This window comes from Excalfactoria chinensis, chromosome 1, assembly GCF_039878825.1.
Source record: "Excalfactoria chinensis isolate bCotChi1 chromosome 1, bCotChi1.hap2, whole genome shotgun sequence".
Taxonomy (NCBI): domain Eukaryota; kingdom Metazoa; phylum Chordata; class Aves; order Galliformes; family Phasianidae; genus Excalfactoria; species Excalfactoria chinensis.
In genome coordinates this window covers 99,100,247-99,125,353 of record NC_092825.1, presented here as the reverse complement: position 1 = coordinate 99,125,353, position 25,107 = coordinate 99,100,247, and the positions used below count along the sequence as shown (strand labels likewise).

The following is a 25,107-nucleotide window of genomic DNA, read 5'->3' as shown; positions in this document are numbered from 1 at the left end:
TTTTTTAATCCTGTAAGTTAAGGACTGGTCTCTTTTGTAGAAACAGTAGAAGCTGAAATTCCCGTTGTTTTGGTTGTATTTCTCACTTTGCATCTTCTTTCTCTTTTCCCTCTTCTCCCAAGTATCAAACACAGGGTTTGTCTCCACTTACAGGGCTCAAAAGCTGCCACCAAAGCATCTCTACATGCTGAAATGATAGTAGTTAGGCCATTGTTTTTCATTTGGGCTGCTTGTCCCTTGGCTGTGAAACTGCTATGAATTCCTTGACAGTGCTCCTTTGGGTAGTTGCCATGCTGCACTGGACAGGCTGAACCAGCAGTGCACCACCTTTCAAAACATGACTTCGGTCATTTGTTTCCTTTCTTGCTCAAGCCAGCCATATTCATACCTCTTCTGATCTTTCAGCTGAGAGTTCTTGGGGACCAGAATCTGTCTTCTCTTGTGGGTCTTTGCAGGGTCTATCACAACAACGTTCTGGCCCATTATCAGAGTTTGGGATGTAGAAATAACACCAAACAGGAATAATTTCAGATGCATTAACTTCTTAGCAGAAAGAAAATGCACTTTCGCAGTTATATAATTTCCAAATGACAGTCCTGGGATGTCTAAAATATATCTTCGTCTGTAGGTGTGAAGGTACAATACCAATGTTTTCTTTTCAAAATGCGTAGGTTGATTGCTGCTTTTCTCGACAGTGCAGTTTTTGCTGCCATATGTTCTCCTTTTGCAAAACCTTCAGTGCTGTTAACTTAGCCTAATGTAAACAAATGATGCTCTGTGTTGTATTCCAAAATGCCACGGCCGAAAAGACACCACCTGAAATTGTATCTGTAGGTTTGGTCTTAAACTGTGCTAAGTTCTGCCTGCTGTAACTTTTCTTCCAGGCTTTTGTCTTCAGAAGAAAGATATGGGGATATTCCAGTGCCAGACAAACTAGGAATGTGAAGAAGTGTAGTTTGTCTGGTGAATTTCTGGTTCTCTTTGGGTCTCCTGAAGGCCAAGCTCAACCAGGTAACACTTAGCATGCTCTTTGTCTCATGCCGTTTCTCTCTTACAACCAGGATGTCAACGTGGGTGAAGGGAGCGAGTTCACTGACAGTGGGATTGAGGGAGCAGCCACCGACACTGACCTCCTTTCCAGACGCTCCAATGCCACCAACTCAAGCTACTCACCAACAGCCAGTCGGGCTTTCATCGGCAGTGACAGCGGGAGCAGCTCCACGGGCGATGGGCTTCGCCAGGGGGTGTATGAGAACTTCCGCCGGGAGCTGGAGATGAGCACTACCAACAGTGAGAACATGGAGGAGGCTGGCTCTGCCCTCAGTGATGAGCAGAGCAGTGGCACTCTCAGCTCCCCAGGGCAGTCTGACATCCTCCTGACCGCTGCCCAGGGTACGGTACGGAAAGCTGGTGCTCTGGCAGTGAAAAACTTTCTGGTGCACAAAAAGAATAAGAAAGTGGAGTCGGCCACGCGCAGGAAGTGGAAGCACTACTGGGTTTCCCTGAAAGGTACAGAGCAAACGTGAAAGTGTTCATTTGAATTCCACATTGACCCTCGGCATGGGTGTTAAAGCAGTTGAATATACCACTAGACCAGTCTCTTTAAAAAAGCTGCCATGAACTTCTGGGTATTTAGTAGCAAGATTGAGGAAATGGTCCTGATTTTTCAAGGACGGTTTTATTTGATAGCTGTTGTTGTGCTTGCATTATGGCATGTGAGTAGTCAAAAGATACATGACTGTGCTGCATTGAAGCAGGGTTCATACTTGGGGGTCTTGGTGCCATAATCTGGGATGGCTTCTCTGTTGCCTAGGTGTTTGCCTTTAAGAGGCATGACTAGGGCTTGCTGGTGGACCAAGTACCTGTGAGCAGCCAGCATGCTCCTGATAATGCAGGTTTCTAGTGAAGATGGTGGCTGTTGACATGTGTTCATCTGTGGGGTCTACTGTACATTCCCGTTTCGCTTTGTACCATTTGTGCCTTGCTCTCTGAGGCCTCTATCTGCTTCAAGGATAGTAATGCCCAGTGAGTTACAACACATTGGTAGCATGGTTAGGAAGCTGTGGGTTGGTTGGCAAGGCTGGCTTGTGACTTAGGAGACCGTCACTCCTCTGTGGCATAGTGGTGACCAGTCACCCAGCCAGCACCCAGCCTCCTTGCTGGCCTCCTCGGCTTCCCAGGCCTCACAGCTTTCTCTCTGTGAATTTTTGCAGGGGTGTTCCATTCTTGCTGTCTGAGCACTTGAAACATAAAGGAAGCAGCAAAACATGGGAGCTGGCTTCCCAAAGCAGCTTCTTGTTGATTTTTGTGCAACAAAATGGGAAGCAAAGCCTGCAGTACTGGGCCAGACCTTTTTCCCCTCAGCTGTGGCCAAAGTGGTCTGCTCTTTGGAGGAGGCAGAGCAGCAGTCTGTATCTCCTGCTATGGATGGGGCTACCTGAAAAGCTTTGGTTAAAGCCCTGTCCTTCCCACAGAGCACTTGCAGTGCTGTTTTAAAACCAAGGAGAAAGGCATGGCCCAGCTTTTCCTTGCAGTAGTTGAAGAGGCTGGGAAAACAAAAGAGGAGAGGCCTAGGTTGAGAGGGCAGGGGGAAGCCCTGATCTGCTGGGAGTGGCCCCAAGGCAGGAAGGTCTTGCTGTGAAGAGCAGGCACACAAAGGGCCATCTGGGAGGAGAAAGGGGAAGGATGAGCAGAGAGGAGATGTTATTTTAAAGTGCTTTGACTCAAGTGGAGTGTTTGCTCCTTAGATTGCTGTGCCTTAATAATGTTAGTATTTAAACAGGGCTTTGAAGTTAACAGCTGCAATTGTTTGTCTGCAAATAGTTTTCTGAGTGGCTGGGTAACAGGGCATCACTTCACACCAAGGGCTGTTTCCAGTGAAGAGAAACAATGCACCAGTTTCAGTTTTAAACAACTGGAGATGGTATGAGGAGGTGGGAGGAAGAGGAGACCCTACAGTTGCAGATTTGCTATAACTTTCCTTTTTTTTCCCCCAGAGAATTGTAACGATTATTCTGTAAAACCAGCAGGTTCTTTGCCGTCATCAGCTCAAATGCTTTTTTGTTTTTGTCCATATCACCGTGAGTCACAGCTGAAATGTTGCAGGGGAATAAGGATTTTGGTTTTGCGTGTGTGTACTTCAGTCTTTCAGCAAGCACAGTTCATTCCAGTCCATTTTTCCTTCCAGTTATTCATCTGCATGCAGTAATTAAGCAGCCTGATCTTTGCCTTGGAGGGACTGCAGTAGCCAGCAGCTGCAGGAGGCTGAGGCGGAGGTGTGCCACAGGCTCTTGGTTGATCGGCAGGGCTGGCAGCTGGCTGCCACTGCTGGAGGGGCTGTGCTCCCAGGCCTGCATCTTCCTTTTGGTTCCCTTGGAAGGTCTGGTTGGCTGTAGAGGACTCCCCCACAGGGATTTATAATGACGGGTCTCATCCAGGGCTGTGTTTTACCGCCTGTGACTTTCCTTGCTTATATCTGCAGCTGTTTAAGCAGTCACAGGGTGAACAAAATGGCTCTGCTGGGATACAGCTGGGTGTACTGCACTGTTGGAGGTGTGTAGGGCCAGCTGGGCTGCTGCTAACACTTTCTGCCACAGGGCTGAAAACCTAAACAAGCCCTGGCAAATCCTTTCTCACCCCTTTGACAGTTTGATGGATGATTTACAGTCTCAAGTTTTAGCTCTGAATAGATGCAGGGTGGCTGTTGCATTTAAATGTGTTGCTCGCTAATATCTGTTTCTCTCTTTTAGGATGCACGTTGTTTTTTTATGAGACTGATGGCCGATCTGGCATTGACCACAACAGCATCCCGAAGCATGCCGTCTGGGTGGAAAACAGCATAGTGCAAGCGGTGCCTGAACACCCCAAGAAGGACTTTGTTTTCTGTCTCAGCAATTCTCTTGGGGACGCTTTTCTCTTTCAGGTTGGTTTGGGACCAAGGTTTTACAGATATGTTATCCTTTTTGTTCCACCGACAAAGAAGGGAATCTTAGCTCTGGTTCAAATCAATGGAAAAATCCTGCTGACTCCAGTGGGTTTATGATTTTCCTCTGGCGGTGCAAGAGGAAGGACATGATATATTTTCTAAAGGCCACTCAAGAGACCTAGCACCACATGTAAATCTCTGTCAGATCTGTTGTTTTTATTGCCTGGCAGGATCCTCTGGATGGATGTTTGATGCAAAGTAAGAATTAAGAAAAAAATTGACATCCTGTTAAAACTACACATTTTGCATTGCTTTGTTATAGTGTACCTACAGATGAGGACAGTTACTAGATAGGAGATGCAGTAGTGCCTTAACTGTGACACTTCTCTGTGTCTTGAAAGAGGTGAATATTAAAGGTAGGACCTTGTGGAGTAGCTAGACTGGTTTACATGACCAAGTCCTTGGAACTCGTGATGCGTTTTTCATTTCTGATGGCTGTGCAGAATTCAGGCATCAGTCAAAATTGTACTGTTCACTAAAAAGGATTATTATTTATATTTTCTAAATTAGAAAACAGAAATGTCTGAATATCGCAGAATAAATATCCAGAACGTATGTTAAAGATCAAGCATCAGTTGATGTATTTCACTAGAAGATACTGAATCTTTTTGATAACTACTGCTTTCTTGAGTGACTTTCTGGGGAGGCATTCTGGCTTCTTATCAAAATTTGTCACTAGTCATGGTGTGATCCTCTTATTGGTAAGTACCAACCTACATTGAGGTGGTGCCATTTTCTCCTCTTAGGATTCAGTTCTCTTAACTGAAGTAATTGCTTATTTATATGTTTCATTTCCCTTTCCAGTGATGGTGTATTCAGAATTTCTTGCTTTCTTAAACCAGAAATTACTCTGTCATAACCTCACCCCCGCCCCACAATAGTCCAGAGCACACCTTTATAATTATACTGTAGGTCCTTTTTGCTGTCCTAAACAACTAGATTCTCAGACTAGTACAAAGTAAAACAACTTCACTGACTCAAAGGTGGTGCTGACTTCCATCTTGAAGAGACTATCTGATCGCAAACTTAAACCAGCAGATTTTTTCTTCTCTGCTGCCTCACTTTGATATTTTTTCTTCACCTCAGGGTAGAATACTGCACTGCCCCCCTTATATTTCATGCCTTTCTGGGAGAGGGTAAATGTATTTTGCCTCCTGGAGAGCTTCATCTGGGAGGAAAGCATGGTACTTGTGGTCTCAGCATGTATTTGAAAGACCATCAAGCACCACCTCCTCTTGGTCCACTAATACAAATTATTTTCCTTTTAAAGGAAAACCTTAATTCTCATAAAATTAATGCCAGTAGATGTAAAATAGTGAAAAGGTCACATGCAGCACATTTCTTTTGTGATAACATAGGGCATTATTTGTTAAAAACCCTGTGTCATTATGCCATGGGTAGATTTTCATGTAACTTTGTAGTAAATAGCAAAAGTGAGCCTTTTCAGATGAAAAGCAATAATTTCTAATTGCCTTGTGGCAGGAGAAATTTTTACTTGACATCTCCTCTGTCAGGGAACTCATGCAACTCTAATGGAGCAGAAGCAGAAGAGAAAGAAGGGATGGATTTGGGTAGATCAGCCATAGTGGTAGAAACAAAGTGCTAATGACTGTGTGCAGAGCAGCCCAAGTATGCATATGGCTGTTCAAGTTAAGGGTTACTTAACTACTAATGTCATACATATATATCCCCACCTAATACATTGCTGTAGTAGTGATATTGTTGAGAAGACACCACAGACTTAAGTAAGACTATTTTCAGTCCTATGGAGACTGTATACTTAGGGAGAAAAAAATAGGGTTACTTTGTGATGCGTACAGATATTGGACATCTTGTAACAAGCCTTCCCACTGCATTGCACCTAGAGACATCACATACCTCCTACACTATAATTCCTTGCTCAGTCAGTTCTTATCATGCCTACACAAATCCATTACTTGTAGATGTCACATGTATTTTCCAGGAGCTCAGAGCAACTTGTGACACCACATACTTATGCAACAGATGTTTGCAGCTTGTTTATGTGGTCCTTTCCACCGAGAAGCAGAGTGACTCCCTGTGCTTATGTCTCTACCAGGAGGGTCTTGAACTCTTAAGATCCTTTCCAGATTCCTTTTCTTGTTAACTCCTCCCCAGAATCCCAGATGAAACCTGAATCTAAAAATGGAATAAAATAAAAAGGTGACCTCTTGCTGATATAATTTTATAGGAACCAACAAAACATAAAATCTCATTACAAGTCCAGTGGTACCCTCTCCTACAGGAGGTGGTAGGTTTCACCGCCTGATGAAGGCAACATGAATCCTGTTCTGCAATTTCTCTGCTTTCAGCAGAAAACTCCTCAGCCATGAGGACTTCTCAGCATGCCTTCTGTAGTAGCAGTAAGACACTGCAAGCCTGCAACTATGAATGAGGGCCTGTTAGTAGTACTATCTGGTAAGGGAACCTACCCAATTTTAGCAGTCTGCTTTGTAGAATGCCTACTAAAGACGGGAAAAACAGCAGTAGAAAAGCTGTCTTTTTTGGTGTGGACCCTGTCTTTTCTTTGGACTCCTGACCTGATCTAATGAAGGTGATTTCATTCTGAGAAATGTGTGCTTCACCTTTTTCAATCCCACAAGAGTTTTGGGAGCACTGACCTGAAGTCTGGTCTGTACCTGAGTGATTACCAGAGTTGTTCTTCTATGGGAATCTTTCCTTGGCACCAGGAAGCCGCAGCCTTAGCTGTTATTTGTGATTGCAAGTAGAGCAGTAGGATGACCTTCTTCATCTTTGCTGGCAACTGGAGAAGTCATACTGTGCTGTCTATTTATAAAGCGAGTATCATCAGAAAATTTAATGAGAACAAGGTGGTTTGGCACCTTGCTACCTTTTCAACCATGAGCCAAATACCGGCGTGATTACTGCTAAAGGCTGGCACTCAGAGCAAGTCCGCTGCTACCCTGACTTGGCTGTAAATTTTGTTTTACAATGTACTGTAAAAAGGAGTGAGGTTTTGTAAGAAGACTGAAAAGATTTATGTTTTATTTTGAAAGTCTAGAAAAGGAATGCTTTGAAGTGGGTTTTGTTGGTTGTTTTTTTTTCTGTGTCAAAAGCCTCTAATCAGAAATGCCCTCTTCCAGGAAAACATACTGATGTCCCATGGCCCAGCCTAATACTTCCCCTTTTTTGCCAGCTGTCCTACACAAGCTTGGGAAGTGACAGTGCCGGGGCCATAAAACTTATGATGAGCTTGCTTTAAATAGTAATAGGGCAATCTTCACAGAGTTTTGAGATCTCCAGAAGTGGAAAGCTTCGTTTGCATCATAATATAGCTAGTAATAGACATCATGGTCAAGTTTTATGCCATTAATTTATTATTAACTGTTGTGTGCCAAAAAAGCTTTCCATACTGTGAAGAGCACAGAGGCTGCTGCATTATTTGCCTTGGGGAACTGAGAGTTTAGAAAATGTTATTAAATGACGAGCTACATATTCTGGCAACATTGTATTGAACAAGGAACATTTCGAAGAACTTACTGGGAAACACTGTACAGCTACATAGATATATGTGTAATTTTAGGTGCTGAATGCCTAGTGTTGTGCTAAAAATGACCTGATTAAGTATGATGGTTCTTTATTACTTCTCTCGTAAGTGGATTTAAGGCTTTGATTCTCACGATCAAAGGGAAACAAAACTCCTTGGAATTGCGTTTGTAAATCTCCAATCAATTGTAAAGAGGATTTTGACTTCTTTTTTCCTCTTTCCCTCTCTTCAGACCTCTAGCCAGACCGAACTCGAGAACTGGATCACTGCAATCCATTCAGCTTGTGCAACTGCAGTTGCAAGGCAGCATCACAAAGAGGACACTGTCAAGCTCCTGAAAACAGAGATAAAAAAGCTGGAGCAGAAGATCGATATGGATGAGAAGATGAAGAAAATGGGTGAAATGCAGCTGTCCTCAGTAACAGACTCCAAGAAGAAGAAGACCATACTGGATCAAGTAATCTTGCTTGCTTATCTGAAATGGGGCCCTGGAAAATGTTTAAGGCCTTCTTCACTTTAGTGGCACCTCTGTCTGTTCCCACTCTGCTGCATGTGTATGCTGGCAGAGCTCCCCTGAGTAGATAGGATGTGTGTGAGTGTAGTGCCAGCAACCCAAGTTGCACCATTTCTCCACCCAACATGCTCTAAGCTACAGCACAGGCTCTCTCCTCTTGATCTTCATGCAAAGGATTTTGCTAGCTGCATGGAGATTAGTGAGAGCTTTAGGGGAGGAAAGAGGCTACCGGAATATTGTGGGGAAGAGGCAGCAGGATGCTGTAGCAAGATCTGGTTGTACACCAGCAAATCCTGCTGCCACCATTGTCTTCAGCATAGAAAAGAATGACTCTTGAACCAGCAGATGGGATGAAGAAGCCATCCCTGGTTTCTTCTAGTTACAAGGATCTGCCCCGATCTCTTGGCTGAAACCCTCACCACAAGTCTTTCTGACTTCAAGTGGACAATACAGTTGCATTTGAGAAGCAGAGAGCCTAGAGCAGATGTCTCTCCTACTGTTGCAGTGGCGCATTATTTTAGGAAACTAACATATGGTGCCTACTTCATTAGTTTGTAGCTCTTTTACCACTGCTGCCAAATGTGCCTCTGATGCAAACTGTAGGGAGTGGCTGGGGCCACAACGTGCTAAACTGAAGGGATTTGTACTCTTAGAAACTTGTGGGAAGAGCTGAGAGAGGAGATGCTTGCTAATGTTCAAAGGGCTCCACTCAAAGGTTGTCAATCACAGTGAGAGGGCAAAGCAGTCTCTCCTTTGACGTAGAGGAGTTTTTCTAAACACTTTGAAACTGTTTCCTATCAGCAATTTGAATTATTTAATTCCTCACATAGGCTGATTACAGTGCTCCTCTACTGATAACATTAATTATTCCCAATGTACTACACTTCTTCAAATATAGCGAGCTCCATTTGTGCTTACAGCAGTGCTACTGCGGCTGTTTTGGGGTTCTCTGTGAAACTGGGTGGTTTTTGGTCTTTTTTCTTAGATGCCCTTGATGCATGAAAGAAGCCTCTTAAGGGAATGCTCAGTAGAGAATCCTGGAATACAAAGAAAATTAAAACTGGAATGTTAATGCTATTAATTAGCATTGTATCAAAGGGGCGATTGTCCCAGGGGAAAGCTTCTGCCTTGAACACTGAAAAAATGTTTTACATCTAATGAAGAGTTCTTAAAAATTGTTTTTTTATCCCTTTTGGGATTAAGAGCGTAGGGAAGAGTGAATCGAGGTTTCTTTCCTTTGAAAATGAGATCAGTGATGGTGAAAAATACATTTTGCTGGGAACAGTGGACATTTTTCAAGGTATTTACTACTCTGTTCTTCATCTCTCCACTTCTCCTGCACCTTACTCAATCTTTTCTGTGTACAGATTTTTGTTTGGGAACAGAATCTTGAACAGTTCCAGATGGATCTATTTCGGTACCGCTGTTACTTGGCTAGTCTCCAAGGAGGGGAGCTCCCAAACCCTAAAAGACTGCTTGCTTTTGCCAGCCGTCCAACTAAAGTTGCAATGGGCCGTCTTGGAATCTTTTCAGTCTCCTCGTTCCATGCACTGGTAAGTTTGGACAGAGGCCAGGGGTCATCTTTGCCAACCTGAAAATCTCTTCACGTGCCCATCCCAAAAATCACACTGACAAAGAGCAGTCTGTATCTGTGAGGTGAGCCCTGACCTTAGCTAGCAGACTGCTCTGTTTCCTGAAAGATATGTGTGTCCTGGATGTAAAACTAACAAGCAGGTGCTTGCAAGCCACGGTGTTATGAAAGTGGAAGAACCATGTTTAATTTCCAGCTTTGCACACTGAACATGCTTTCTAGAAACAGGACTTCCTGTCACGAAGAGCAAGCTCATCTCTGATGTCTGTGTTCATGGGCTTGATCCAAAAACCCTGTGAGGTCAATGAGAGTCTTTCTGAGGCTCTCAGCATGTGTTGGCTTAGACTGTCTTGGGCATGGCTTACTTTCTACCATATGGATGAAGCTACTGACCAATTAGTCTAATATCCTGTCTCTAGTGATCAACACCTCATACTCCACATGGAAGGGGAAATGTTCTTCTCTGCTCTTTATGGTGTGACATATTTAAAATGGTTGTTAAAATGTAAATAATGTAACAACCCAGATTTTAAAAATACAGGGAAATGCATTGTGAAATGGTGGGGTCTTTAATGAATTTCAGTCATACTCCTGTAGTTTCGTCTTGGGCTCCTGGAGCTTCAGAGAAATAGCTGAACTCCACTGTTGTCTTGTATATGTCAGCTGTACCCTTCAATTGAAGCCAGAGCTGTAATTCAGTCAGGGGCGTTTTATTCTTTTATACATGAAAAGATTAGCGTCATCATCTTGTTAATTGCTGGTGGATTTATGTTTTTTTTTTTTTTAAGTGGTGGGCTGTAATTTACATTTGTGCTTATTTTTTTTTTGCATCTAGCAAAGCGCTGTTAGCCTGAAAAACAATCTGCTTCTTCATGCTGGTGTCTCTTGAGAGCCAAGTGAAAAAAACAAATGTTTTGAATATGTTGTATTGGGGAAGACACGTGTTCACTTTTACTTCATGTCCCCCATTGCCCTCATGGATATGGTGCCCTGAGTTTCAGGCTCCAGCTGGATGCTGTGTGGTGATAGCACCACATCTCTGGCTCACTTGATGTTCCTCACTGAGTTAGGCAGAGGATGGGCTAAGCCTTCCTGCACAGTGTCCCAAGTACAGCTAAGAAATGTCTCACAAGGCCAGGCTGTGGAAAAAGCTGTTATTTCAAGTTCTCCTTTTCCTTGGTTTCTCAGTGTTCCTGAACAAGAAACACCATTACTCACACAGTGACGGTTCCCTGGGTACACAAGCCAGCTTTCTGTTATTCCTGTCTTTATATAGGTTTTTGTATCTGATGCACCCAAACAACCAGTTTCTCAGCTCCTTAGCTTGGGGCATCACTGAGAGGTTTGGCTGTTCCAGCTAGGGATGTTGCGTTTTGGGTGTGGGAATGGAGTACAAAGGCATTCCAGGAAGTGCCTGGCCAAGTTTGCAGGGTAGGTCTGTCTGTCTGTCTAGCTTTGCCTTTTGCTACTGTTTGTACCTGCCATCTTCTACCACTCCCTTTTTCACAAGAGAGGTGCTCACTGTCCTGATTCCAGCTATGGGTGGGAAATCTGCTTAAACTTTGGCCTAAGTGCAGCACCTCTGGCTAAGATTGCAGTAATTTCTACCAGAGCTTCCTTATTTGGGTAACGCTCCCCAAATATTTGGTCTCAGTAAAAGCAAATAGCTTTCCCTTCCATCTGTTTTTCAAGTATCTGAGCAGTTAACACTTCTCTAATGGAAAGGATAATTTCTTGTGCTTTGCTCACTCCTTCAGATGTTGTGTATCTTTAAGGAAGTGTAGGTTTTAAACACCATGACCTATTTGCAGGCCTTTACCTGGCCTTGTAAAAGTTATGAATCAGTTCCAGGATTCCCAGAGTGCTTTCACAGGAAGGAGAAAATAGAAGTTTTTGAAATCTCAGGCTTTCATAGAATCAAGGAATCACAGAATGGTTTGGGTTGGAGGGGACTTTAAAGATCATCAGGCTCCAACCCGCTGCCATGGGCAGGGCTGCCCCCCACCAGCTCAGGCTGCCCAGGGCCCCATCCATCCTGGCCTTGAGCACCTCCAGGGATGGAGCACCACAGCTTCTCTGGGCAGCTGTGCCAGAGCCTCAACGCCCTCTGAAGGCTTTACGTGTCCAGCTTTGAAACCTCCTTGGAAAATAAAATGAAACAAACAAACAAACAAACACAAAACACTTTCACTGGTGTTGAGGTTTTGTTCTGGGTTGAGAAGAAAGCTGCTTTAAAACACCTCAGATTGAATGCCAAAAAACATGTGATGCTGTCCATAATAATTTTTAATTCTTGATGTTGGAAGAAATGAGTTAAATTTCACTGAGAAGGAGGTAGCCTGGCAGAAGCAAGACTGTCCCTGTTGTGAGCACTCACTGTTATTAAAGCCTTTACCTTTTCTGTAAGGATATTCCACTGTTAGATTATGTAAGCAGTGGTGCGGTGGGATGCTGCAACCTTTGATTGTGAAACCATGTGGCACTGACAGGTGGCGGCTCGCACAGGGGAGTCTGGAGTGAGGAGAAGAACGCAAGCCATGTCCAGATCTGCCAGTAAACGGAGAAGCAGGTTTTCTTCTCTCTGGGGGCTGGATACTACCTCGAAGAAAAAACAAGGGAGGCCAAGCATTAATCAGGTAAGCATGTGGGAGTTTGTGACACAGTTGGTTTCAAGCTGACTTGTTATCATGCAGAATGTAGCTCATGCAAAGAGTCACACCAAGCACTTACATATCCAACCTATAAACTTGTCTGCTTAATTTTTCACGGTGTGTAGCTGTCACGTTCCACATCCTCTTCACAAATCAGGAACTAATTACAGATAAGTGTACCGCAGCATCCTGAAATGCAATTTGGAGCTCATACCCTTCTTTGCTGATTAGGTTGCATTACTGCTGTTGCTTTTTTGCTGCTTCTGCTTGTGCCAGGAATAGTTCCCCAGAACTCAATAGTGAGGCAACAATATAAAAGAAAGACAGTTCTGGTAAACAAAATAAATAATTAATTAAAAAATGGAGACTTCTTTGTTTCCTTAAATTAAAAGTATGGGTTTGTAAAATGTTTTGAATGTAGCTAAGTTTGGGGAAAACTTTGTGAAGTAAGAAGAAGGTTTGTATTTAGGAGAGTCAGTCACTGTTTTGCTTTGCACTTTTAAAAAGCAAGAGCTGAAACCTGTCACTCCTCAGATGTTTCTAGAAAACGTGCCTTGGTGTGGTAGGAAGGTACTTCCCTGTTATTCTTTCCAAGCATCCCTAATTACAGCTTTCAAATTTTTGAGAGCCATACCTCATCTAATTGCTAGAAATGTTGGCTTTTCTTCTCTTTCTCTCACTTTCTGAGGTGGGGGAAAGGCTTGGGACACGTTTTGTTCCGTGCACTGTGATTACTTCTTCCTTCTTTCAAGGCAGCAGTGGGTGTTTGTTTTGTTGAGCAGGGGATTAGTGCTGGAAGATTGTTTAGCTTTGTTTTTAGTAAGACATTAGAAGTTCACTTAGTCTGTAGTGCCTGAGCTCTGGGTTTTTCTGAGAAGCACCAGATGCTCTGTGAGCACATTCTCAATTCTTCACGCTGGTGCTGAGGCATCCATGTTGCTTTGGACTTATTTTCCCCATGTCAAGCACAATCTCTTGTCCTTAGCTAGGATCCTGCCTGTGATATGTCCTCAGCGCTGTGTTTTTGCTGAGCTCATCCTTTTTCTTTCGGTGGGGATAGATGCATTCCTCATGCTTCCTCCCCATGCCCATCCTCACGCCCAAAACTCCATTACTCCCAGGCACGAGGAGGGATTTTGTTCCAGGTTAAAGAACAGTCACAATGGAGAAAGTCAGAGAAAAAGTGGAGTTTTGAGAAAATGTGGGAAAGTCTAAATGTAACGTCTGAATGTATTTCCCCTGCTCATATGTGGTAGCGTGCAGCTGTTTGCAAAGCTGAAGCAGTGAGCTCTAAATTCTTAAAGTGGAGTGACTCGGTCCTGCTTCATTTTAGGCATAGTACACTTAACAGTCAAACCCAGCAACTCGAACATAAACCTGTGGTGACTCAGAGCTATAAAACTTCAGCTTTCCAGTTTTGAGCTTAAGTTTCAGTTGTAGTAACAACCTTGTTCCTCCCCCCACCCCCAACTCAGCTGCCAGGTAATTTAGAGCCATGCACAGGGCAGGCTGTGTTTTGCAGGTGTTTTGTCTAGTGCCCTTCTAGTACAGTATTGGTGCAGCCACCCAGCTGTGCACAAAAGGAGATAAAAGGTGTTTAGCTGTGCAGTGTAAGCCAGTGACGGAGCACTAAACAGAGCTGACATCTGATCTTTCAGTGTGGTGCCCAGTCACCAGCTTGTCCAGCGTTCCCCATCTTTTCTAATAAGCTGATGTTTTGTTTTCATTTTCTGTGTTTTTGAGATGAATGTTTTTATTTTTCAGTTTGATTTGTATGTTGAGTATTAGATAACACTGTTCATTGCCAACCTTTGCGGCAGATCAGTCATGTCAGGCTCTAGTCTGTCCTGCACAAGGAGCAGATGTACGCTTGTGTTTTGAAACAGAGTTGCTCTGTTCCTCAGGTGTTTGGCGAAGGAGTCGATTCGGTAAAGAAATCTCTCGAAGGAATCTTTGACGATACAGTCCCGGATGGCAAGGTAAAAAACACCAGCTCTCCAACTGCCTCCTTTCCATTCACAGCTTAAATGCAGCATTGGCTTTGGGACACAAGGAGACACAGAGCCCCTGGGAGAGGAGCAGAGAGCAGCCTCTGTGTGTTGTAGGTCTGGTGGCTGTTCTGCAATTGGTCTGAGCTGATTGCTTGTCATCAAAACTGTTTGCAGTGCATGTCATCCTGAGCGCAGAGGATGTGCCAGACCCAGAAGGGTATCAGCATTGCACACCGGGGATGTGCCTGCCCACAGGAGGAGCAGTCATTGCTGGGTCTGGGAAATGGCTCATTGTAGTAGTGGCCATATGGGGTTTTCATAATTTAGGGTTACTGCAGCTATGAAACACAGGGTTTCTCTGTTTTATTTTCACGTTCTTCTGCAAGCTTTTGCATTTGCTGAAACAATTACAACTGCTTTCTTTTTCCCCAGAGAAAGCTGGCTATAAAACAGCATTAAGACAGTGCTAAGGGGCACATTCTTCATGTAGTGAATATGGATTTAGCTGCGTGAGCCCACTTGAAGCAAATGGGAATTTTGCAGCCCCATCACTTCATGGAGATTTATAGCTTATAGTCTAACTTGGGTGTACAATAGACAGGAAATTCAAAATAAGTGCTAAGATTTGCTACTTTGCCATTTCTGGGTGTAGGAAATGTAACACATCAGTTTTATTGGCCTTGGAATGGTTTACTGGGAGATGAAGTGCATTGAAGTTTTAATTTCAAAACTCTTTTTATCACTCTCGTTTTTTTCTTGCATTCCTAGCATTCTCAGTAGCCATAGGGTGAAATCCCAGGATACACACATTGCACCAGTTTAGCTGTGTGGGTGGTTTGGGGAGGCACGCTTTACATTGCTCAGGTAGAACTGCAAAGTTTTCCAGTCCAGGCAAGCCCTCAGTCTAGGTTTATGAATAAAATGTCTCTACTATAAGAGGGCTTTTTTATACAGCATGTAATGTTTCTTACGCGGTGAAGAAGATCTTATTTGGCTCCTCTAGTCATAATGGATTTTGTCTGCTTAGAGGGAGAAAGAAGTGGCACTGAGCAGCGTCCATCAGCACAATCCTGACTGTGATATTTGGGTTCATGAGTACTTCACGCCGTCTTGGTTCTGCCTGCCGAACAACCAGCCTGCTCTGACAGTCATCCGCCCAGGGGACACCACTCGAGATGTGCTGGAGATGATTTGCAAGGTAAAGGCTGCCAGTGTGCCCTGGAGCAGGGCAAATGTCTGCAACTAGGAGCCCTGTCATCTCAGCCCTTTCAGTTGAACCTCGTAGTGGTTTTCTCCTATGCCAGTGCTCAGACTGCTCTGTGTTTGAGTGATCAGCCATATGTTAGATGAAAAACGTGAATTACACTGAATTGTGCAGGAAAATCATGCTAATGAAACTGGAAGAAAAGTTCTTACAGTTGGAATTAGATTTGTCTTGAGAAGGTGGGTTGAACTTTGCCTTTTCCATTCTGGTCCCTTTGCATGTCTCCAAATTGCCTTCACACCCTCTGGTGCCTTTCAGCTGCCCACCCACCTCCTATCCTTGCACTGGAGGTCAAGCTGTGTGCAGGACCCTTCTCTCTCCCCTGCCCTTCTTCCCCAGCCTGCTTCCTTTCACTGCATCCAGTCTCCAAGCTTTCCCATCACCTGTTCCCTCTGTTGCCAGATGGAAGATCCCACCTATTCTCACGTGTCAGGTTGCCCTGTTTCCAGGTGCCGTTCCTCCTTCCTTCTCCCTGCCACTTACTCCCTTCTGACTGGCGTGGGAGAGAAAACAGCAGTGCCAGGAGTAGGCACCAGTGCTTGCTGCCTGCACTGCGGAGACAAACTTGCCTCGTGTAGGTGGTGGGAGGGAAGGGAGAGGAAAGCTTTCATCTGCAGAAAAACCACCTGAATTTCTTTGCCAGATGAAATATCAGAGCCATTTGGGCATTAAAAACAGTTGCATCTCAGCAGAGAAGTTTAAAGCTTTGACAAATTAAATACAAGCTTTCAGTTCTGGCATCCGCACAATGTATGTTTTCCACTAACCAGCTGACTGCAATCTAGACCCAACTCATGTCATGTGCTGCTTTGAAAAATGAGCCCTCTTGTACAACAACAACAGCAAAAGAAAAGAAAACATTTATTGGTATCAGGAGCTTAACTTTGGGGACTTTCAGAACATGTTGCATGTGCTTCTAAAGAGAAGGATGGTGAGAGAAAGGCGTTTGTTTGGGATAATGATACAGTGTGTTCATCTCTCTGCCAGGTGCACTGTTAAAGGTGGCTACAGCTTGTGAAAGCTCCTCATTGTATTTGGGAAAAAAATGACATTTTTGGGGAGAGACATAATAGGGAAGTTGGATGACACATTATTAGTAATGATTTATTATTAGGACTTCTATTTTCCTTTCGGTAAGAGTGAATAACTCAGTGGACCACATTCTTAGCTGGAGTAAACTGGTGTAGCTCCATTGGTTTCAGTGTTGTCCTGCTGAGGATGTGGTTTCTCACTGTGTTTTTTATTCTGGTGGGAGGTGTTGTGTAAGGAAATGGGGGGGTGGGTGAGTGTTTGTTTGAAGAACTGTTTCTTATCTGCTTCGTTCCTTTCTGTCAGAGTTTTCAGCCTGGAAAGCACTGATGGATGCCTTCTTTTCTATCACATTTAATAATCAATCTCTTTCTTCTGTCTCTTGCATTCAGCTCATTTTTTCCCTTTTAATATCTGATCCACATCATTTCACATCAGTTTGCCATCTGCCATCTGAGAACCAGTCAAGTTCTGGTATAGTAAACGTTTCAAGATCTACATTTCATATAAGCCTCTTCATGTTTGTAGATGCGGTTAAGTCTATTTGTGCTATTAAACTGAGCTTGATTATTCTATCAGAGAACATTAAGTGCACTCAAGTCATTGTAGAAAATGTCTTCTTACACTAACATTGCTGCTTGTTATTATACAGCAAGTTAGGTTTTGGATGCTGCTTTGTGACATTTCTATGATTCAAGATTGGTGGGAGTTAAGTCTAAAGCACATTTTAAAGTGGTTTCTCGAAGATTTCTCCTAAGATTTAACTAATAGCATCACTCGGAAGGCAGGAAATGTCAGTATATATGCATTAAATTGTTTCGTATGGATAATAGCTATTGGTGTGAACGTGTATGTATGTATTACTAAAATTTGCATAATGATAGGTCTTAAAATTGAGTAGAAATACACATGGTACATATGGATGTAGGCAGAAGCACTATGGAGAGAATAACACCAAAAATTGAGCATAGAAGACTACATGGCATTTAGTCTTTTGACTGAAGTAGAAAAAAAGTGAGCTGCAAGAAACCTTCTATATTCTCACTGTTTATCTTTTTGAAAGGGACGAGTAGCAGATTTTCCCTAGGCCTTTGGTTCTGTGCTTAAATTCTCTGAGGACTGACTTAAGTCTGATGCTCTGTGGGCTTGCTTTGATTTTGAGCTGGTGTTTTCCAGCCAAAAAAGACTTGGGCCACACAAGTGTGAAGCTGGAGTAATACGGTGGCCTCACCAGCGTGTTTCCATGATGCTGTAACTTCAGTGCTAACTCAGTCTCTCACAGAAAGCTGAAAAAATACACCCTTTCTTGGATGTCTTGGTCCTAAGCTAAGGCAGAAGACGTGGAGAGGAAGAATGAAATCAGCTGTTTTGGACATGTCTCAGGTCAGGCTGAGTGGTCCTCTGGAAGCGCTGTCCACTCTTTCAGTAGAGGGGTGCCAAAATGGATGAATAGTTCAGGTTGGGTGCTGACCCACTGCACCACTCAGAGCTTTTTGAATTGTTTCCCACCCTAGACTGTAATTTCTTCTTCAAGAGCACATCAGTTAACCTGTCAGGTTGGGCTTTAAATTGGGTTAGCTGCTTAATTTAGTCCATATATAGCCAGAATTATTAGGAGAGAAATAAATAAACCAAGATGCTTATTTGCTTTGCTAAAGGTGTTTTGGGTGGTCTTGAAAGGATATTAGTAATACTAAAGCTGCACTGTTTCTGCTCCCACCTCCCTGCATATGGCTGCAGCTAGGCCAGCAACAGAAAAAAAAGTGGGTTAAGAGCATGGCTTTCAGGGCAGACTGCCTGTTTCCACTTCAAGATGATCTTTCCTTTCGCTTCAGTGGACAATTGTGCCTCTGTCTGAAAGAGTTTAACTGATGTAAGATTCTGATGTATACATGGCATTGCTGCAGTTTACGTATTTTAACTAACTAAATGTTATGGCTCATGTGCTGCGCCACTACAGCCTTAATGGTGATGACTTGCATTTCCTGATGCTGGGGGTGGGGAGAGAGATTGCACTGCAGTAGATGAATGGCATCCATCCATCACAGCCAATGGTGTTTCTTGTTCAAAGTGAGTGCCTCAAAATGTTTATCCATTTATCCAAGGGCAGTGCCTTACACTGGAATGGGTCAGAGCCTTGGTGTGGCATTTGTCATGTTGTGGTGGCTCCCTCATGCTCCCTCAAATGGCCTGTATAATCTTCTTGCAAGCAAATCTCCCTTCAGAGACCAGTGGGTGTGAGTCCAGAGGCACTGTCAACTCTGCACCTGTAGCAAAGCCAGCAGCAGCCCTTTCATGGACCACTGGAATTAGAAGATCAAGCCACCCACTTGCAGCGAAGGCTCTTCTGTTGAGGTGGTATCAGGACAGGGGTTGAGGCAGGAAGATGTGAGTGCAGCCTGCGGCCTTTCTGCTCCCAAATGCCTCGAGGCCCTGGGCTGGGTCCATCCTTCTGCAGAAGGTTGTGATTCCTGCTGGCCTTCTGACTTGGGCACGCCGAGGAGTGTTGCTTCAGATGTCTGCTGCAGTGGGAAGGTGGTTGGAGGTGGAAGTAACAAAAATACACAGCATTGCGTAGGGGGCTCTTGCCAAACCCTGGGCTTTATGGAGTCACACGTAATTATACAGCCTCAGTTTGACCAACCTAGCATCTGCTGGGTGGCTCTCACTTGGCCATACCTGAAGCTGTATGAAATGCAGAAGGCATATGAGATCTTAAGCACAGGAGACCATACAGTTCAGTGGTAGGAGCAGACTCTTAGGTTGCCTTGTTACTTTGGTCCTAGTCCAATCCTTGAGGTTGGACTAGGTGATTTTAGTGGACTTTTTCAACCTTAATGAGTCTGGTTATGATTCTGGTTAATTTTTCTGCTAGTATGGTTTTTCCATGTAGCACTTTTACCCATTAACCACTTAAAAGACTCAAGAAAGCATTTCACAGCCTTTCAGGGAGCCTTATCACAGGCTTTTTGCTTCACTTTTCATTTGTACTATCTGTGCTTTTATGTCTCCTCTCTGTTTTTGTTTAATTTGTGTGCGTGGTGCTCTTCAGTTTGTGTCTAGGGGAAGCACATTAATTGGGCCAGAAACTAATCTAGGATTCCTCTGTCTCATTTCTGGACTGCTACAACCAATTCTGCTTCCCTTGAGTTTCTGAAGTGTTTATATGGATGTGCAGATAAGAGGAAAACTAGGAAAAAGAAATAAATAGGAAAAATGGTTAGTAAACAATGAGCAAAGCTTGTGAAATGTGTATCAAAAAAGAAAACAGGGAGAGAGTATGAAGCTCACCTATATTCAATTCTTTATATTTGGCCATTTGATAGATTTCAAGTTGCTTATTTAATTAAGTGGGTGTTTGCAACAGAGTTTACTCCATTTCGGATATTTAGTTTACTGTAAGGACAATGCATTTTTTGAATTGGGCGTATCTGAATGCAGCAATACAGCAATAAATGTCTTTTATTTTTGTATTGGTCTGTGTTTTGTTTCACTGATTAATCCAGACCTTCACAAACATCCCCTGTCCTTCGAATACTTATGGAAGGGTTTTCTGGATCAAGGTGCAATCTTCTCCACAGGTCACTTGGTGTACATTACTCATAATCTGTACTGTGTCATCAGTCAGTTGAATCTCAGTGTGTCATCATCTTGGCTTGAGATGGATAAGTGAGCCTTTCAAAAACAGTAGTCTGACACATAACCAGCAGGAAATAATGACATTCTTCCATAAATTTTCAGATGAGCCACTGTGCAACCTAGGAAATTTTGGTAATTTGCTGATAAAAGATGAAAAGGCAGACTTACAAAAGCTTATAATAATGGGATTTCTAAAGCGACGGTGAGGTGAATTTACCTCCTGTATTTCTGAATCACTTCTGGGTTTTTCACTGGCTTTAGTCAACAGTTTATGGACTTTGAAAGTAACTTCTGAATGACGTTCTTTGTGTTTATCATCATTCTAAATGTGTTTTGATTACACACTGCATTAAGCTCTGCTTAAATTGAACTTATTAATCGTGCTGAGAGAAGGTCATTAACATCTCCCAGACCAAATGCCATATCCTCAGCTAATTATGACTAATTCATTAAAATGGTGTGACCTGTTTCCACTAGGATGCAGTCCAGTATAGAACTCACAGCGTCTTTAGCTCCTTTGAAGCCAGCTTACCCTGTGTTGTTTTTAACTGAGAGGATGCGTGTATATGTGTATTTATACAGCATACATACTTGCTAAATTATGAAGATGCTAAAAAACCAACCAACCAAAAAAAAATCAGAGAAAAAAACTTTCCTGTTACATTTTTCTGTTAGCAGAATATTTGTTTTCCTTCCCGCAGTTTTAAATGCACTTTGTATACATGCTCCAATTCCTTTCTTTAATAGCGTTTGCTTATTTCTGCAATAGCATGAGATGAAGCAGAACTGCAAAAAAACAGGATTGAAGAGGCTGGTCAGAATAGTAGCACTGCCCTTAAACTCTTACTTCTGGGGAAGAGGAGAAGGTTCAGATTCCTGTTCAAGTTAGGAGAACATGGGTCTCTTATGACAGATGGTGCTGGGGCACTTTTTCTTTCTGTGAATGTCACGCGATTTTCTGATTAGAGATAATGTGAGCCATTGCTCTTGTCTTACAAAGCCTCTTCTCCATTTCTTGCAGACACACCAGCTGGATCACTCTGCTCACTACCTGCGTCTTAAATTCCTGATTGAAAACCAGATGCAGTTTTATGTACCAAAGCAAGAGGAGGATATCTACGAACTGGTAATGCTACCTCCTAAGCAAGATTAGATGACACTGTGTGGAACACCGTTAATTAGTGTTCATCTGGTATTTGTAATACGCAGTTACGCTTTTTAACTTGCAATTACGGAGCTGTGCAGGCCATTGCAATTGGCCTGCAGTAAGGTAATTCCTCCAAACATTTCATCTTGAGGAGAGAGCTGGTGTTCCACTTACGTTTGTGCACTTACATGTCTGTGTGGAAGAGAGAAGGAACAGCCACTGGTAATGGGGTGAAGGTCAAGATGATGTACATTTAAGCTTAATTTCTCTCAAGGCTGCCTTTTCCTCTTGTTTATATTTTCCTTGTTTAAAGACGTACTGCTAAAACCTCAGTGCTTCTTGTTCAGATCACTTTGATTTTTTTAAGGGAGAAAGTGAGTGTGCAAGTTCTTTTTTGTCGTTTTGGTGGTTTTCTTATTTTTGAATGGGAAGGGAAATGTTGAGGTTAAAAAGCTGAGTGAAAATATACATTCCTAATTGCTTCATTTGGAGGTCTTCATATCCTGAATCTCTAAAGCAGACTTCAAAGGAATTTTGAAATCAGACATTAAAAAAACAGACCAAACAGAATTAGTGTCATGCCTGGGCTCTGTGATTTTGCACATGCATGCTGTAAAGCTTTTCAAAGACCCTTTTATTGGTGGCTGTTTTATTTATAAAAAGTAAAGCTTTGCTGGTTGTGAATGCTTTTATTCGTTTACTAAAGAACATATACGGTTTGCCATTATCATAGTTAAAAAAAGAATGCTGAGAAAGTACTAAAAGTGGGAAGTAAAACGTAGCTGTGAAAGATAAAGACTCAGAGGAGACAGATTTTGGCTTTCATTGCATGGAAGGGCCTTGACTTTTTTATGTGAAGGGGATATGGGATTGACACAGTCATCAGTTATTGTTTGTTTTGAGGAAAGATGAAATTAAACTGAAACTATACGGTCAGTAGCACTATGTGTGCGCTGAAAGATTACAGCACAGATAGGATCGTACCTAATGTAGTGCTGTTAAAGCATTGTGCGTTTGTGTGTGTGCCTGTGTGCTTGTTTCATGAGAAAATGTGAGTTACTTTTATTCAGGTGGTAAATGAGATGATTCTCTTGCAGCGTGATAAAAGTAATGGCTCTATTTCTGTGGTCGCCCAAATAGTGTTTATAACAGACTAGTGCTGATGTCATCTTGCCAGAGCTATCTTGCCCCTACTAAAATGCTTTTAAAATACATTACTGTGGGAAAGGTAATTTCTTAGGATGATAATCTTTTTTTCTTGAAGAATATAACAGATGATTTAAGTAAGAAGCTGAGATTAAACAACCATATTGCATTCCTTTTCCAAAACATTCACGGTGATGCTTTTTGTTCTGACACAGCCTTTCAAAAATTCATGTGCTTGGTTTATTATGTGTTAGAACAGTTACTAAGGGCTAGGGGGACAGCTATTTAGCATTACTTGCTGCACCAGGCAGTTTGAGCACCTTTTATTGTAAGTGAAGTGTTGGAATGTTTGGGCTGGAGCTTGACATGCCAGACTCCTTGCTCTGGGTAGGATTTTGATGACACTTTCAGATGGAAGGAGGAGACTGGGGGCCCCTCTGAAAATCCCACTGGTAGGTTAGGGAGAGGCTGGAGGCATTGGGGAAAGGTGCTGTGACAGGACCAGAAGTGTTAGAGGAAAAAATGCAAGCAGGTGAAGGGCTTGAGGAAATGAAGGTAATGATGAATACCCCCACACTGCAATGAAAAGCACCAGGGGCAGCAAAGGGATTGAAGTGGATGGAGGGGGCGGCACTGCCCTTGAATGCTAAATTCTTCTTGGGATGGCTGCAGAGTTCAGGCAACTTTTGTTCTGAAAACAATGCAATTTTCACTTGTTTTTTGCCTTCTCTTTTTCAAATGTTTACTAAAATCTGGTTGAGATTTTGTGAATGTCATTTGACTCATGTTCAAATGTTGAATAATATGTTCCTATCTTTGAAAGCTGCATTTTAAAAGTACTGCTAGCATGGCATCCTCATTGAATTTTACATTTATCTTGCTGTACACAACCACATAAATGGGTATTCATCTGTTCCATAATGCTTCGTATTTGCATTAAACAGATGAGTAAGTGTTGGTAGAAGCAGGAGAGCAACCTTTCCTAATGAGTTACTTTACTTTTTTAAGGGAATGGATTCAATGCTTCAGTCCAAACACTAATGGCACTTAATTTCAAAACATCACTTAATTACTGTGGTTGCTTTTTTACAGCCTTAACTGCATTGACAGAGTTAATATTGACCTGTGAGCTCTCATTCTTCTGCGGGTATGATTTTTTCCAAAGGTGGTTTTTCCAAAGGTGGAAGGAAGGTTTGTTACTGAAGTTCTGGCCTGTGCTATGTGAAAAACAGCTTCAAACTTAAGCACAGACCACGGCTTTCGGTATGGCTTTGGGAAAGCTAGGGCTGACTCCCAAGAGAGACTGACTATCTGAAAAAATGGAATTTCCCTACCTGTGTCGGTGTGACGGGCCCCAGCACCACCTCATTTGTTAGGAGCTGAGCAGCAGGGCTGAGATACAAGAGTAAGTAGCAGGAAATGAAAGATTTAAAAGAGTAATTCGTGTTACTGACAGTGTAAGCAGAGTACAGGGCTGCAGCTGGGGGACTGCTCAGCTTCTGAAAGGCAGAGTGAATCACATGGAGTGTGCTTGGATACTGCCCAGAGGTGTGAATTGGTGCTTCTCTCCCAGGAAGGATGTTAATGACGATTTCAAAGGCTCGGGTAGAAATAAACATTAATGTGTGAAAGGTGAGAAAGGGACTGCATTTAAAATCCAATCATCTTCTAACAGTTGAGAAATGTTTTTAAGATAGGAACTCTCTACTTTTAGAATTCTAGTGCTATAAAATAATTGAATTCCTGCAACGTCTTAATGTAAATAATATCCATGCTTAACATTAAATGATAACTTAAGTACAGAAGGAGGAATGGAAGTTCTTTTTCCCATGCACTCAAAATTGTACTGATGGAGTGAAATAGGTGTATTATTACTTTCACGTGTGCTGTAGCAAAGTACTACTTATTCCTTTTTAGTTTCCAACACTCAAACATAGCAACAAAACTACTGTTTTGTACATATGGCGAACTGATAGGTAATGACCACGGTCTGTTTCTCCCTCCTCCTGAGAAAGAAGTGTGTTCAATATGATTACAGTTAATGTGTTCTCCCACAGTAACTTATCTTTGTGTGTGTGTGTTTTTCTTTTGTTCAGCTCTATAAAGAAATAGAAATCTGTCAGAAAATTACGCAGCATATTCAGATAGAGAAGTCTGATACGTCCTCTGATATTTATGGTAAGTTTCTCTCCTTTTGTTTTTGTCTTCCTACCAAGTCGGTTCTAGTGTGTATATTTGCCATTGATTGACACACCTGAGAGGCCTGTTGAGCAAAATAAGGAGAGCACATCTGATTCCTGTGCCGTCTACAGAAAGCTCATTCCCCTGCCCTGAAGCAGGGTTGTTTCACATGTAACACGCTGAACACGTTTCTTTGCTGGTGCTCAAGTTGTAGGATATGGAGCTCTTTGATGAGAGCTACGGTGGCATTTGGAATGAATGTTTTCTTGTGTTTGTAGTTTCTCAAAGCACCACATACGGATGTTGTGGGACTGAGTGCTGGCGGGAAGCAGCATCCTTTGCTGGTTGTCACATTTACAAGAATGCCTGCATTGCGGTGTTCACAGGGACCCTGCCATGGGACTGGGGCTTGGGAAAGGGCTGCCGACACAGACTGATGGTGG

General features: G+C 42.8%; 1 protein-coding gene across 4 annotated transcripts in view; it reads left to right on the top strand.

Annotated features, from left to right (window-relative positions):
• TIAM1 (TIAM Rac1 associated GEF 1) overlaps window positions 1-25,107 on the top strand; it is a 170,019-nt gene that overhangs the window by 102,317 nt on the left and 42,595 nt on the right. For all 4 annotated transcript variants that reach the window (XM_072327268.1, XM_072327277.1, XM_072327259.1 and 1 more), the window contains 9 exons: window positions 1,062-1,509; window positions 3,750-3,922; window positions 7,744-7,968; window positions 9,393-9,578; window positions 12,106-12,252; window positions 14,172-14,246; window positions 15,286-15,456; window positions 21,212-21,316; window positions 24,580-24,661. In XM_072327268.1, coding sequence (XP_072183369.1) covers window positions 1,062-1,509; window positions 3,750-3,922; window positions 7,744-7,968; window positions 9,393-9,578; window positions 12,106-12,252; window positions 14,172-14,246; window positions 15,286-15,456; window positions 21,212-21,316; window positions 24,580-24,661 — 1,612 coding nt within the window. The remainder of the gene's footprint in view (window positions 1-1,061; window positions 1,510-3,749; window positions 3,923-7,743; window positions 7,969-9,392; window positions 9,579-12,105; window positions 12,253-14,171; window positions 14,247-15,285; window positions 15,457-21,211; window positions 21,317-24,579; window positions 24,662-25,107) is intronic.